We start from the raw sequence: 13,811 nt of genomic DNA, 5'->3' as shown, positions 1-13,811 counted from the left end.
CCTGGGGTGGGCAGGGGGAGGATAGGAAAGAAGTCAATCAATGCAGACGCGGTCGGACAAGACCGCACAGATAAGACGCAGCCGTGTGCTAAGTCAGAAACTTCAGATTCAACCAAAAACAGGGGAAATCATAAAAGATTTTATGCAAAGAAGAGGCAATAATAGAGGCAATAGTTTCCAGTTAAGAAGCTACTGTAGAAGTCACTTTGATGCACAATAAGGAGGGTTTGAACAACATGTGAAATATAAAGAGGAAAAAGTGATTGAGTATAATGGCTGGACTGACAAGGGGTTGAAGTAGAAAGAGAGAATTTACGAGAGCCCTATCACCTTGGTTGTTCAACTGGAGATGAGGTGGCACCATTCACAGAGATATAACACTCAAGGAGAGAAACATGTTTGACAGGAGAATAAAATAAGTCCCATTTTTACAATTCTAAGATTGAATTGTACATTAGGAATCATTCATTCATTAACAAAAATTAGTTGCCGAGTACCTGCCCAGTGTCAGCCGGGGATAGTAACAGAAACTCAAGGAAATATGAGTGAGATGTTCATCACGAAGAATTAATCACCGTGGTCTGCTTGATGTTCCAAAAACGTAGCATATGATCCCCATTAACTTACATTATGCCAAGCTAATAATTGCTTCAATGGCAGCTCTGGAACTGAGGCGAGTCACAAAGCAAGGAGCTTCTGCTCTCCAGGGAGCATCCTAAGATAACTGCAGTTCACCTTCTCTGCTTTATTAGCTCATGCATTTCATTCCTGCAAAGCCTACTTATTATTGGTGCCCGCCAGGTACCAGAAACTGTTCTTGGTGCTAGGAACATAGCTATTAAAAAAAAAAAAAAAAGACAGAAATTACTGTGACAGAGAGGAATCAAGATCTGACTCCACGGTTTTGAGCCCAGGCAAATCAAAGGATGAAACTGTCATTTATTAAGATGGAAAAGACTGTGGGAGAAACAGTCTTGGGAATAAAGATCAGGAGTTCATTTTGGGAGGTGTTAAATTGGAGGGAGTCATTAGCGATCGTCATCGGAAAGAGTGGAGAGAGAAATTGGATATTGGAGACTGCGGCTCAAGGAAGAGGTTACCACAGCAACAGCATGTGGACACCAGGATGGTGCATGGAATCACCTAGGGGGCAGTAGAGAGAGAGGAAAAGGATGTAGAAGAACTGATACGAGGTGTGTTTCAATTGTAGGTTTTGATTTGAGGGTTGAAGAAATACAGGAAAGCCATCAGTGAGGTACAAGGAAAACAAGGAGCTTTTCCTGGAAGTGTGGGAGGAAGTGTCTCAAGAGGGACAGTGATCCACTGGGTCAGATGCTCTAATAGCTCAAATACGATGACTAATCAGGTACCACTGCATTTGGCAATTTGGTGACTTGACAAGAAGAGTTCCTACAAAGGGAGACGGTTGCTCTCCCACACGGATGAACACTTGCCTTCACACATGTACAACATACAACCAGTAACCAAAGGCATGTACTTGAGATTGGCTCTAAATATTCTTGTTGCTCCAAACGCATCTTTATACTTTAGAAATACTGCCTATTAACCTTTTGTTTAAGCAAGTCTACATAAGACACTTATCGTGAAGTGTTAGATCATGGACTCCTTTCTAATAATTTGAAAAGCAAATTCTGTCAAGCTCATTTTGCTACTCTTTTCCTAATTATCAAAAAGAAACCTTACATGAGAAAAGGTGTTTTTAACGTAACTTCTAACTGGAAGGATGTGTGTGTCCATCTGGGCTTTAGTATGGTTGGGGATTTCCTCCAAGGCGGCAGCAGACTGACGAAGCACTAGAAGGACTGAGACCAGCAGAGCCCACAAAGACCAGGAAAATGAGCAGCCGAAACGGTCGTTACAAACAGAGGGACCAATATCAGCAGTGCCGTAAACTAGAAGATAAAGATACATAACAAGGGACAATAAAGGAGACCAACTGCACACAGAATTCTGATATCCAAGATGAGGAATACAGCTGGTCAAGGGCAATCTTAAGAACAAGGCCATGATCAAAGGAGAATGGTTAGAAGTAGAGAGGTTAACAGCAAGACAGAGGAACATGCCAGAATCTGCTTCATTTACTCCGCAAAGTAGCTTTCTGCCCTTGGAAATACAGTGAGGAGTCTTCATATGTGAAGGAGTGCCACCTAAATTTCCTCTAGTACATGATTAAGTGCTATCACTCTGCTCGATGTAAATATAAAAAAATAATAATATGCATTGTTAACCTTTGGTTTCTGAACATTTTTGGTCAATCAACTTTAAGTACAGAATTCAAGATACACTAACAGGTGTGATGCCTGAGTCCCAGGCACAAGGCCTGTCCAATCTGTCCACGGGCTGTCCACACAGAGGCTTTGTCCAGACTGTGCTGAAGGCACTGAGATAGCAGCTAACAAACAGCACAGCAAGTATTTTTTCGGAAGTTCACTCTTTAGTCAACATGTCCACCCTCAGTAGATGTTCTTACAAGGAAAATGATGGCTCTAATACATTAAAGGCATATCCGCTGCAGAAGCTAAATCCAGATTGGAAACAAGCAACAATAAAGAAAAAGAAAAATTCTATCAGAATCTGTGAATACTCATTATCTGGGTCTGAAAGATAACCGCTTAGACTGCTGTTCATCTTCCCTTCCGCAGAGCAGAAATCATGTGTCTCTCTTCGCACAAATTTCACATTTATCAAGTTAAAATGAGTAAATGATGCTTCCAGAGAAATATTTTGCCTCCAGTACAAATAAAGGAAGTCCAAAGAATTTGAAATTCACATACATTAGTTCAGAACAAAAACTAAACAGACTACATAACATAGACAAACACAGAAATAGTAAGTTACATCAGCAGATGAAGTTCTACAATTTTATTTATATTTCCAATTAAATGTTCTGTAAATGACAGATACAGTAAGAGAGCAAGCCATAACTTGGGGTGACTGCATATATCCCATACAGATTCAGAAAAATAAATCACAGGATTCAAGGGCTATAACTTACATGAACAGGAACCCTGAAAAACAAACTTGAATTTTTAAATATTTATTCAAACACTCCCCCTGAGACATGATTAATTTCTTCTATATCCTCCCATGAATTTTGTTGAAACTGTCAGTATTACAGTTTTCACATGAAACATTAGCTAGCTTTTAATTCCTGAGTATAAGCTTCTTAAGGGCAGGAGTGTATTTCATTCATCTTCATAGTTCTAATATCTAGCATAATCAAGTGTGCAGCAGTCATTGCATAATTAACTAACTGGCTATCTATGAAACCTGGCATTTAACTTTGAGGCATGAGTTAAGTTTATCTTTCTGGGGGTCTGTTGTCACATAAGTGAAGAAATGAATTATGTAGATTCAGAAAATTGGCAGGAAACTCTAGACAAAAATGTTAACTACTAGTTGATACTAGTAGGTGTGCTCAATATTACAATGCGTTCCTATTAAAGTATATTTTACTAAAGTATTGTTCTTTTAATGTCTATTAGCTTCATGGCATATTATTTACCAGTCCAATTTAACATGTTTGGTGTTTGATTCATACTGATATATTAATCCTATTGATTAATGGGATTAAACCTCAATAAAAGTAGTCGTCAAAACAGAGAGGAACTAAAAGAAACTGATCTCTGCATCATTCTGGAATGCCCCAACAATGGCCCTAAAAATGATACTTTGTATTCCTCATTTAGTCTGTCATTAAATTTGAGAATTTATTTGAAATTGAAAATAACTTCAGTTAACAATAGTTTTTTATGGGGGGGGAGGATATTTAAAACAGAAAGAAATAGTAAATCAAAATATGACTATTCATTATAAGGCCTTGATTTAGCCTCAGGCAAAATTAAACTCGGATGCATTTTGAACATTTAAGGCCTGAGGGAAACAAAAACATATGGGAGCAAATAAACTTGGCTAAATCACAAGGCATTTTAACCTCTGGTTTGTTTCAATACAACTAACTAATGTCATGTTTGTCTGATTATTGCCCAATGACAAATTTCAATGTCCAATATCCAATAACTCAACGAAGGGTGATTTTTTCATATTCTGTTTTTAATACTTTAATGAACCTAAACTACTTATATCATGGGGGGAAATTCCAAAATTTTCAATTAAAAAAGATTGGTTCTTTTCCTACTTTCTGAGTCATGGAAAAATGAGACCAAATCAAATTTTCAAACATCTAGTCTGTAGTTGAACTCGAGATTGAAGAGCTTTTTTTGTTGTTGTTGTTGTTTGTTTTTAAGCAAAGTTTTCATTGTCTTTGTGGCAGCCACGGGGATGCAACTCTCAATCTTTGACCACAAGGACTATAGATGACTAACAGCCTGCGCTGCCTCCCTCTGAAATCCATCACAATATTAGAGCTGAAGACACACTTCCCACAGACTGCTCCCAGCCAGTCGCTGAACACAGCAAGAATATTAAAACATGCCTGACCCCGGGACACGCAGGACTTCAGCTCCAGGATTCCCCTACTCCCTTTTTCAAGTTCTCCTAGAACATGGCAGCCTCAGATACTTCCACCCAACCGTCCTTCCTTCCTTCCCTCTCCCCTTCATCAGGGGCAGAGCTGCATTGAGTCTGACATCTCCCAGCCTCTCCCCAACTGCCTCTCCAGGTTCCCTCATAGGCATTTCCTGCATTTCCCCTATTTCGTGCACATCAAAGGTCTTGCTCTCAAAGGACCCAGATTAACACACACTGTTCCACAAAGCAAGTTTCTGCAAGAGTATCATTTTCAAATTGTCTGATTCATTCTATTATAAATGAACAGAATACTTTCCTTTTTTCTTATTGTTCTCTAAATGTGACCACCCTCTGCAATTTAATTTGTAACCATGAGATACTTGTTACGACCATGTGCGTGTCAGATACCTGAATGTGTTTGGAACATAATTTTTCCTCTAGGAACAATTTGAGAGACACCAAAGGCTTGGATTATATTTCTGGCTTTTTTTTTTTTTTTTTTTTTTTTTTTAAATATATTCTGCGGTAGAGAAATATCTACCACAGGAATCCTGGAAGGACATACCAACCACTCATCCACCGAATCCTAGAAAGATATTATCAGCCCATTGTATGATCAACATTATCAGTACTTAAGATCACTGAACCATACACTTAAAAATGGTTAAAATAGTAATTTTTACATTATGTATATGTTACTACAATTAAAAAAATAAAGAGAATAATAGCTATGTATTTTAAAATAGTGGATAAAAAAAAATTATGAGACTTGAATTACTTTTACTGGATAATAGTAAAAATAAGTGGTCCACAGAAGCACAACATAAACCCAACTAGTTATCAGTATTTAAAGTGAAATTTAAAGTATTTAAGTCAAATTTTGGGAAACCTGGAGGCAATTCAATAAAAGGATTTAAGTATAATTTAAGTGAGCAAATTCAGAGACTAAAGATGTTACAGGTTTACAAAGCATCAAGACAAGAGAACAATAATTTTGCCCCTCTGAGACAAACTTCTGCATCTCTTCTCTTTTTCATGTTTGCTCTCTGACAACAAGTTCTCCTCCCCTCTGATAAAGAACCTTTGCAAAACATGTTTTCCCTTTAGTCAGAAAGTAATGTAGGGAAAATACTCCATAGTATCGCAGGAACCAAAATTAATGGAGGTTTCACTTCATTCAGTGTATATCAAGGTACAATGAATATATGGGAACACCACCAGGAGTATCAGACTGAAGACAAAGTCAGGAAGGTGACATGAGGGGGCTTAGTGGTCTGCTCCCTGACAATTTCAGCGGTTTCTTACACTTCTGCATGTATTCTAAGTAGAGGCGCTGACGACCTTTCTTCTGGATGATCTTTCCAAGGACGTCTGCAAAGCCAGGAACCTTAGGAGACAGAGACAGTGTCTTCTCTCCAGAGCAAAGGGCCAGCACGCTTCCTGTCTGGTATAATGAAGACAATGTCTCTTTGGAGCAAAGGGTAAGCATACTTATAATCCATGATAAAAGCTTCAGGCTCGTGAAGCTCAAGGTTCCTCTCCTACAGCACAACCTGTTTGCCATCTCTGCCATGTCTTCATATAGTCCCTCCAAAACCAAGGATTAGACTCAACTCTTTCCAAAACTGAGAATCCTAAAGTGTATCAGCCAGCCGGGAGGCCAAGTTGAAAGCGCCATCACTCAGTAGCCCCCTCAGCTGATGAAGGTCCCAACTGAGGGGACACCCAACAACTATAAGCAACACTTTCCTTCCAGGAACACCAAGTGCACCTTCAAGACCATCTTGTGGGGAGCCAGGCATTAACTCGCCTCTCTCGCCAAAAACACTGTGACTTGAACCTTAGCTGTGGTCATAGAGATGGTTAAGTGTTGACGGAGCCACTACTGGTACACCACGCAGCCCGCAGACAACTGCGGAGATCTCTCCAAACTGGAGCTATCCTTGGTTACTGTGGGAAGCCTTCTGGAGAGAAAACTGGTCACTAATTTATGTGTACCCGCAGGCAGTTACCCCTACAATGAGAGTCCCCCAATTAGAAAAAGTGGCAAGAAACGCGTCCCTGATTTTAGCTGAAGTGATCAGTGGCACCGTATTAGCCCAGGAAGGCACTCAGGTCGGCATCAGCTCACAGGCCAGATTGTTATGGGGGAAAGGACTGCCCTAGACTTCCTCCTTGTTGGACAGGGGAAGTCTGTATGATCATTAATACATCATGCTGTACCTGAATTAGTATCTCTGACCATGTGGAAAGATCAAGAGCAAAAATGAAGAAGAAAGTCTCCTCGTATCGTAAGGTAAACCCTGGGACAAAACCTACAGGATTTGTTCAGCTGACTGGATCTGGGACCTGGAAGGCAGGGCTGGCTTCAACCTGCTGCTCAGAGTCCTGCTGGCAAGCAGGCTTAATTAAATACTTTATGAGACGAATTACACAGATTGCATCACAGCCGATCCACCACGTTTCCTCGAAAATAAGACCAGGTCTTATATTAAGGTTTGCTCCAAAAGATGCATTAGGGCTTATCTTCAGGGGATGTCATCTGGAAAAATCATGCTAGGGCTTATTTTCCGGTTAGATCTCATATTCTGGGAAACACGGTACGAAGACTGGACCCTGTGAAGGGAGGTTTAGTGCTGTGGCAGAACCTCTGCTGTCCTTAGAGTCTTGGGTGTTGACCAGTGGAATTTCGGAAGTGGTGTTTCCATTAGAACATTCCCAGATGTGGTCTAGCATTTCTTCTTCTGCGTTGCCTCTGGCTATGCACTATCCACGCAGGATTCCTTGAGCCTGCCAGAATTTCTATAAGGTACCTAGAAATATTTCCTGCTTAAATTACCTAAAGGGGATCATGTTGCTTGAAGCTGAAAACCTCGTCTCATACGCTTGAAAAAATAATGTACATTTATTATAATCCAATATTTATATTTGTACTTTCTTTCCTGATAGTAAGACTCTGTAAGAGCTGAAAATAATTTTGAGTTATTTCTGGTTCCCAGTTCTTCACCTTTGCATTACACAATGGGGGGTGGGGAGGGCAGCAGGGGGGTGGAAGCATGCTCTTTCTGTCAGAATCTTAGGTAGGCAAATTGTCTTCATTATTAATTTCAGACTCAAGAAAAATCTAACTATCCTCCTTTAAAAAGTACTTTGTTATCAATATACTTTGCAACAAAATAGTGAATTCTTTTTTATTTTACTAACTCCCCTTTCCCCAATTTAAAAGCAAACACCTGGTTTCTATTTTACTCAACAATAAACAAGTTTTATTTTTAATTTGGTGATCTGCTAATATCACCCAGACTAGTATGTTTTACTAAATGCAAACTATATAGATAATAGAGTAAAATGGTCACTTAGAGCAATAGCTTTATGGGGAAATTGATAACCAGCTCGTTTTAAAATATACTTTATTGGTAGAAAATTCAGAAAAAACCCCAAGAGGAAAGTACCTTTAGGTATTACCAAAGTGCTGCTTGATCATTTTAAACAAAATAGTGCACAATCAGCAATCCCAGAAAACAGAATCCATTTATTTTTTCCCCCAGGTTAGCTATCTAGAAAATGGGATCTCTCTTAACTTAAGCTTGTCACCGCCTAGCGATCTGACACATTAAGCTTCATAGTAACAGGAAACCTCAATTAAAGAGTAAAAACCCACAACAAAATGATTGAGTAAGGGAAGTGAGAATTAACAATCCTTTCCATTTTCTACTCTTGATCAAGAGCATGCAAATTTAACCTGAACTTCTCAGAAAAAAAGAGAAAGAAATGAATTTATATGATGCTACAATGAACTTTCACTTTTCAATGAAAATTAAACTTTAAGAACAGTATCAGAAATTTATTTTAACGTCTATAGGACTTCCAAAAATAACCGTTCTAATCATGAAAAGGAAATATAATTACTTGTAACTAAGGCAATTAGTTTCATTTAAGCAAATGTGACCAGCCACCTATATCTTGGTAAAAATTTCTCAAGAACTGAATCAAACAGGTCACGTCTACAACGATTAAAAGGAGACGTTGCTGTTAGTCCCCTGCTTTTCACCCTTATCACCTTGTACTAAATATGGCAAATAAGCACTCATTAAAAAGGAAATCATCTCCACAAATATCCATGGCTGCATTTTTCATAACAGCTAAAACGTAGAAAGAACCCAAATGTCCACCAAATTACAAATGATAAACAAAATGTAGTACATCCATACAATAGAATATAATGTGGCAATAAAAAAACGGAAGTTCTGATACATGTTATAAACATGGATGAACCTCGAAAATATTATGCTAAGTGAATGAAGCCAGTGACAAAGGCCCAGAAATTGTACAATTTCATTTATACCATATGTCTAGAATATGAAAATCTATAGAGATAGAAAATACATTAATGGGTGCCTAGAGCTGGGGGAATAAGGGTATTATAAGGTGAAGGCTTAGAGATGAGGAGATTTTTTGGGGGGTGTGGTAGTGAAATGTCCTAAAATTGTGATGTGGGTTGCACAACTCTGTGAATATACATAAAAACACTGAGCTGTACAGAGGGTGCCAAAAAAATGTATACACATTTTAAGAAAGGAAAAAATTGTACTAAAATTGTAATAATATATACCGATAACAAAAGATGAATACAAGTCATGGTACACATTTTTTGGACATCCCCAGTATTATTCAAAGTGGATAGACTATATAATGTGAATTTCATCTGAATAAAGCTGTTAAAAAAAGAAATCACTTCAAAACTATATCAAGCCTTTAGACAGATGTATTTTTTAATTTCTTCAAGTCTTAATGTCTTCTATAATCTTAATTTCAAATTTTTAATTGACAGTTTTCTTTCAAAGAATTACATAGATATTTACTAGCTAAATATAACTGTATCCTAACTATAGAAATCTTTTTTTCCACGACAGCATATTCAGTAAAATTAGAGTAACCACTCATAACAAAAATAACTAAATTTACCCAAGAATTTTTCAATTCATGTAGTTTGCCTTCAAGTTCATACACTAAAAAATTAAAAGTTTTAAAGATCAGACAGATTACCTGAATGTCCAGGAGCTAGAAACATACTTAATATGCCAAATAACCAAGAATTATAAGGTTGCAATACTCAAAACTTTCCAGTTAATGAGTGAATCATGTCATTTACTGAGACAAAACTTGGCTACGTTCTTAACAAGCTGTTCTCCATCCCTTCCCTCACAGCTTTAAAATGTCAAGTAATGTAATAGTGTTGTAAATGAAATTGGGACCCATTTTACAAACATTTTTTTTTAACACTTTCCTCTGAAAAAAATTATATATTCATAGGAAGTTACAAAAAAAATGTACAGGTAGACCCCAAGTACTCTTCACACACTTCCACCCTGTGGTACCAGCTTGCATAATTAGAGCACCGCACCGAAACCAGGAAATTCAAATTGGTATACTCCACAGAGCTTGTTCCAATTTTACCAGCTTCACACTCATGTGTGTATGCGTATGCAGTTCTATGCAACGTTATCACGTGTTGGATTTGTATAACCATCACCACAGGCAAATTTGTATATCCATCTCCACCAGAACTGTTTCAACCACACAAGACACCCTCCTGATACTCACGGCCAAAATTGACACCTTTCCAGACTCCATCCCAAACTACTGTACTGTTCTCCATCTCTATAATTTGGTTACTTGAAGCAACAGTATATAAATGGAGTCATACAGTGTGTAACCTTCTAGAAGTGACATTTTTCAATCGGGATAATTCTCCTGAGATGCATGCATGTTGTCATATGTATCAATGATTCATGCCATTTTGCTGCTGAGTAGTATTTGTGGTACAGATATGCGATAGTCTAACCATTCACTTGTTGATGGACATCTAGGTTCTTTCAAGTTAGGGGCTGTGACAAATAAAGCTGCTGAAAAAATTTGTTTTTGTGTGAACATCAATTTTCCTTAACCGGAGATAGATGCTCAAGAGGGTAATTGATGGGCTGTATAGTTAAATACAAATTTTAATATCGATACTGGTAATGTTCCTGAAAAAAAAGCAAAGATTGTTTTCAATCTCCACTGTCCACTGACTTTGCTTTTTTAATTTAACAAAATTTTTCAAGCTGGCTTTTACTCAACACTTCTGCTGAAGGACCAAACACTGCCTAAGCATTTTAAACACATTATCCTATGTAATCCTTGCATCAATAATGAGAAGGTTTGGATATTATCTCCATCTTACAACTGAGAAAACTGAGCTATAGAAGAGGTTCGGGACGTGATCCAGAGTCACACAGCTATGATGTGAACAGCTGGGACTTAAATTCAAGCCCGCCTGACTCAGAAGTGTATCCTTTCCTCACAAGAAACTACACCTTCCACTCCTACACAATGTATGGGATTAGATGCCAAAAGTATACATTAATATAAAAAGTCTCTAGGGATAAAGTTTAAATGTGACTATTACATTTCATAAACGAGATTTTGAAAATTAAACATGATCTCTAACATGACGCACAAATAACCAAAATTAGTCTAATAATCTACTGTTATTGGTACAAATACTGTATATGTACAAAGTAACATGAGTACTGCAGGAAATTCACATAATTTCTCTACTAAATTTCTTTACAGTTTACTTTTCGCTAATTAGCCTTGTAGTGAATAGGAAACCTGGAGACGGATGAAAATGGAGAAGGGATGTATGAATTAAAAGGTGTATGTGTGAATTATGTATGTGATGATGTATGAATTAGAAGACCCTCACACACCAAGCAAGTACAAGAGCAGGGTCTGTATCAGCTGTGGACGACACATCCCAGACCCCCAGTCCCCCTGCCAGGCCCGTGTGAGTAAGGACGGGCTCTTTGCCAGAGGTTACAGCACCTGGACCCATGCTATTAGACCATATACTCAGATCTTCAAGCCTGCCCACTGCACGGAGAAACAAATCACAACAACAGCGTGCCTCACCAGCCACTCAAACACTGTCATCAGAAATGACACAATCAATCTGACAGTCCCTAACATTTGCTGATTTTTTTTACGTCGGAAAACATTTTTATCAATATTTCCTCAAATATACTCAGGTTTGATTAGGAATGATTGTAACAATAATTAAAGGCATTAAAAACTCTTGCCTCTTTTTTTTTTTCTTCTTAAGGAGAAAGTAAATGAAGATCAGTTGTGCAGCGTGGACACTAGAATGTTAAAGCCTAAACAAGACTGTCAGGGAGCATGTCGGCATTTGTGAAAATCCCTGTAAGTATCTATTGGGCCTCATTATTACTCACGTACACTCTCACCTTTTCAGATATAAAAACTAATACAATGAGAAGCCATCATTCATTTAAATGCCAAAATTTCTTCAAAATTATAATAATCAACCAATGAGAATTACATAGAATAAATAATGAATGGGATTCTGATTATCTATTTTACAGAGACGTCTACTAACTCAAATTCTAGAAAGTAAGCTATGAAAATAATCATAGGTATACACCAAGTTGCATCTATTAAGATAAATTATGATTCAGTATAAATTAGAAGTCTACACATTTATTTAAAATGCTACAAAATACTAAATGGCACGCAGGGTTTCATACTATAGGGTTAAATATAAACCTGTCAGAAAACGATTACAAAACAATATGTACGATATGCGTGAAACATACTTGCAGTTGAACTGAATTGTGCCGAAGGCCTTCCACAATAGAAGCAAATCTGTCAATTTTTTTTTCTTCTCCAGCTGACGTTAAAGCTTCTAAAACGTCTTCTAGGCTATTGGAAATTTTGAAATTATTAATTAAATTGCAAACAGCAAATAACCCAAATGTCAAAATACAATGAACTAATCTACTGAACTCTGGAATCACTACTCCAAAGCAACCAGTAACATTTGAAAAGTAGCTAACTGAGTACACAGTATGTATCAAGTACTGTTCTAAGCATGTTACACGTTTTGATTTATTTATTCCTCATAATTACCCTATAATGATGTTTATTTATCAAGCATTTATACAGTGCTTACCACACCACAGGGACCATTTGAACCAGTTTACGAATAGTAACTCATTCTCAAGTACATAATTCTAAGAGGTAAGTACTAATATTATCCCATATTAAAATCAGGCCACTGAGGTAGAAAAAGGTTTAGCAACTTCTCCAAGGTCTCACATCTATTAAATGGTAGCTCACGGATCTAAAACCATAGTCTGCGTAGTGAGCATTACACAAATGCTGTTAGTCACTACACTTTACTTCCACTCGACTATAAGTAAGTGAAGTTCTGGTAGCCAAAAATATATGGTAGTAAGGAGTTTTAGTCAAATATAAAACTTAATAGTCACAAAAGGACTCTACTTCCTCCACCTTAAAAAGATAAAATAAAAACTGTTGTGTTAACAGAATCTCACATACTGTAGAAGCTCAGATACTTCGCGGACGTAGACATGTGGTCCTAAAAGTTATGTCCATCATTTTGAGAACTATTCTGAAATCAAGAAATAATAAAATAGGGAACTATGGCAAGAGGAAGTAGAAGAGAAAAAAAGAAAAAGAGGATAAAGAAAGAGAGGGGAAAGGAGAGGTAGAAGAAGAGGGAAAATGAAGAGGAAAGGGAAAGAAAAGAGAAAAAGTACAAGGAAGTCGGGGAGAAAGGGAGAAAGAAGGAGGGGGATGGAGAAGGAGACAGAGACAACGAAAGGGAGGGGGAAGCACAGAAAGCACATGTGTACACATTAAATTCCCTCTTAGGTTTCTACAGCCAAAATTAACACGTCCTTGATATGGAAAGTACTGAAGCTGTATGCCTGGCTTTGCATGTCGGGATTATAGATGACATCCACAGAGAGGCACTGTAGGTATCTATGGGGACAGGGGACAGGGCTGAGTGGTGCCTGCTGACTCTCCACCTCGGCCCAAGTTGAGCAGCTCAACTGTCACCAGCCCCATCGGGATCACCACAAGGGCAATTTCCAAACGGGCACAGCAGGGCCCACCTACACAGCTCTGCCCACCCTTGTACGAGAGGGTGATTTCTGTTTGTTCTTTTGGTTGTTCAGTTTTTATATCTTTATAATTTTGAATAAACATTTTAAAATAATTTCTCAATGCTACTTTGTAACAAGAACTCCTAATCTTCTTTAAAAGAAAAAAGTCTTATCATTATAAATATTTTTTAATATGTGTATAATAAATGGTCTTTCAGTTAAATCCCTAACAAATGTGAATAATGTCTTTAGAGTTTAAAGCTTTAGTATATATTTTATGGTCAAGGACTACGTATCCTCAACTAGGAAAGTACTATTCTCTATGTCACTTTCTGAATCTGCCTTATT

General features: G+C 37.7%; 1 protein-coding gene across 2 annotated transcripts in view; it reads right to left on the bottom strand.

Annotated features, from left to right (window-relative positions):
* The window catches only part of DIAPH3 (diaphanous related formin 3), a 437,995-nt gene that overhangs the window by 291,328 nt on the left and 132,856 nt on the right, over positions 1 to 13,811 (bottom strand). For both annotated transcript variants that reach the window (XM_088792987.1, XM_088792988.1), the window contains one exon: positions 12,147 to 12,252. In XM_088792987.1, coding sequence (XP_088649113.1) covers positions 12,147 to 12,252 — 106 coding nt within the window. The remainder of the gene's footprint in view (positions 1 to 12,146; positions 12,253 to 13,811) is intronic.

The sequence above is a fragment of the Rhinolophus sinicus genome, chromosome 16 (assembly GCF_057876585.1).
Source record: "Rhinolophus sinicus isolate RSI-liver-muscle chromosome 16, RSI-T2T, whole genome shotgun sequence".
NCBI classification, from domain to species: Eukaryota; Metazoa; Chordata; class Mammalia; order Chiroptera; family Rhinolophidae; genus Rhinolophus; species Rhinolophus sinicus.
Note: the sequence above shows the minus strand (reverse complement) of the source record. Positions and strands in the feature narration are given on the sequence as shown.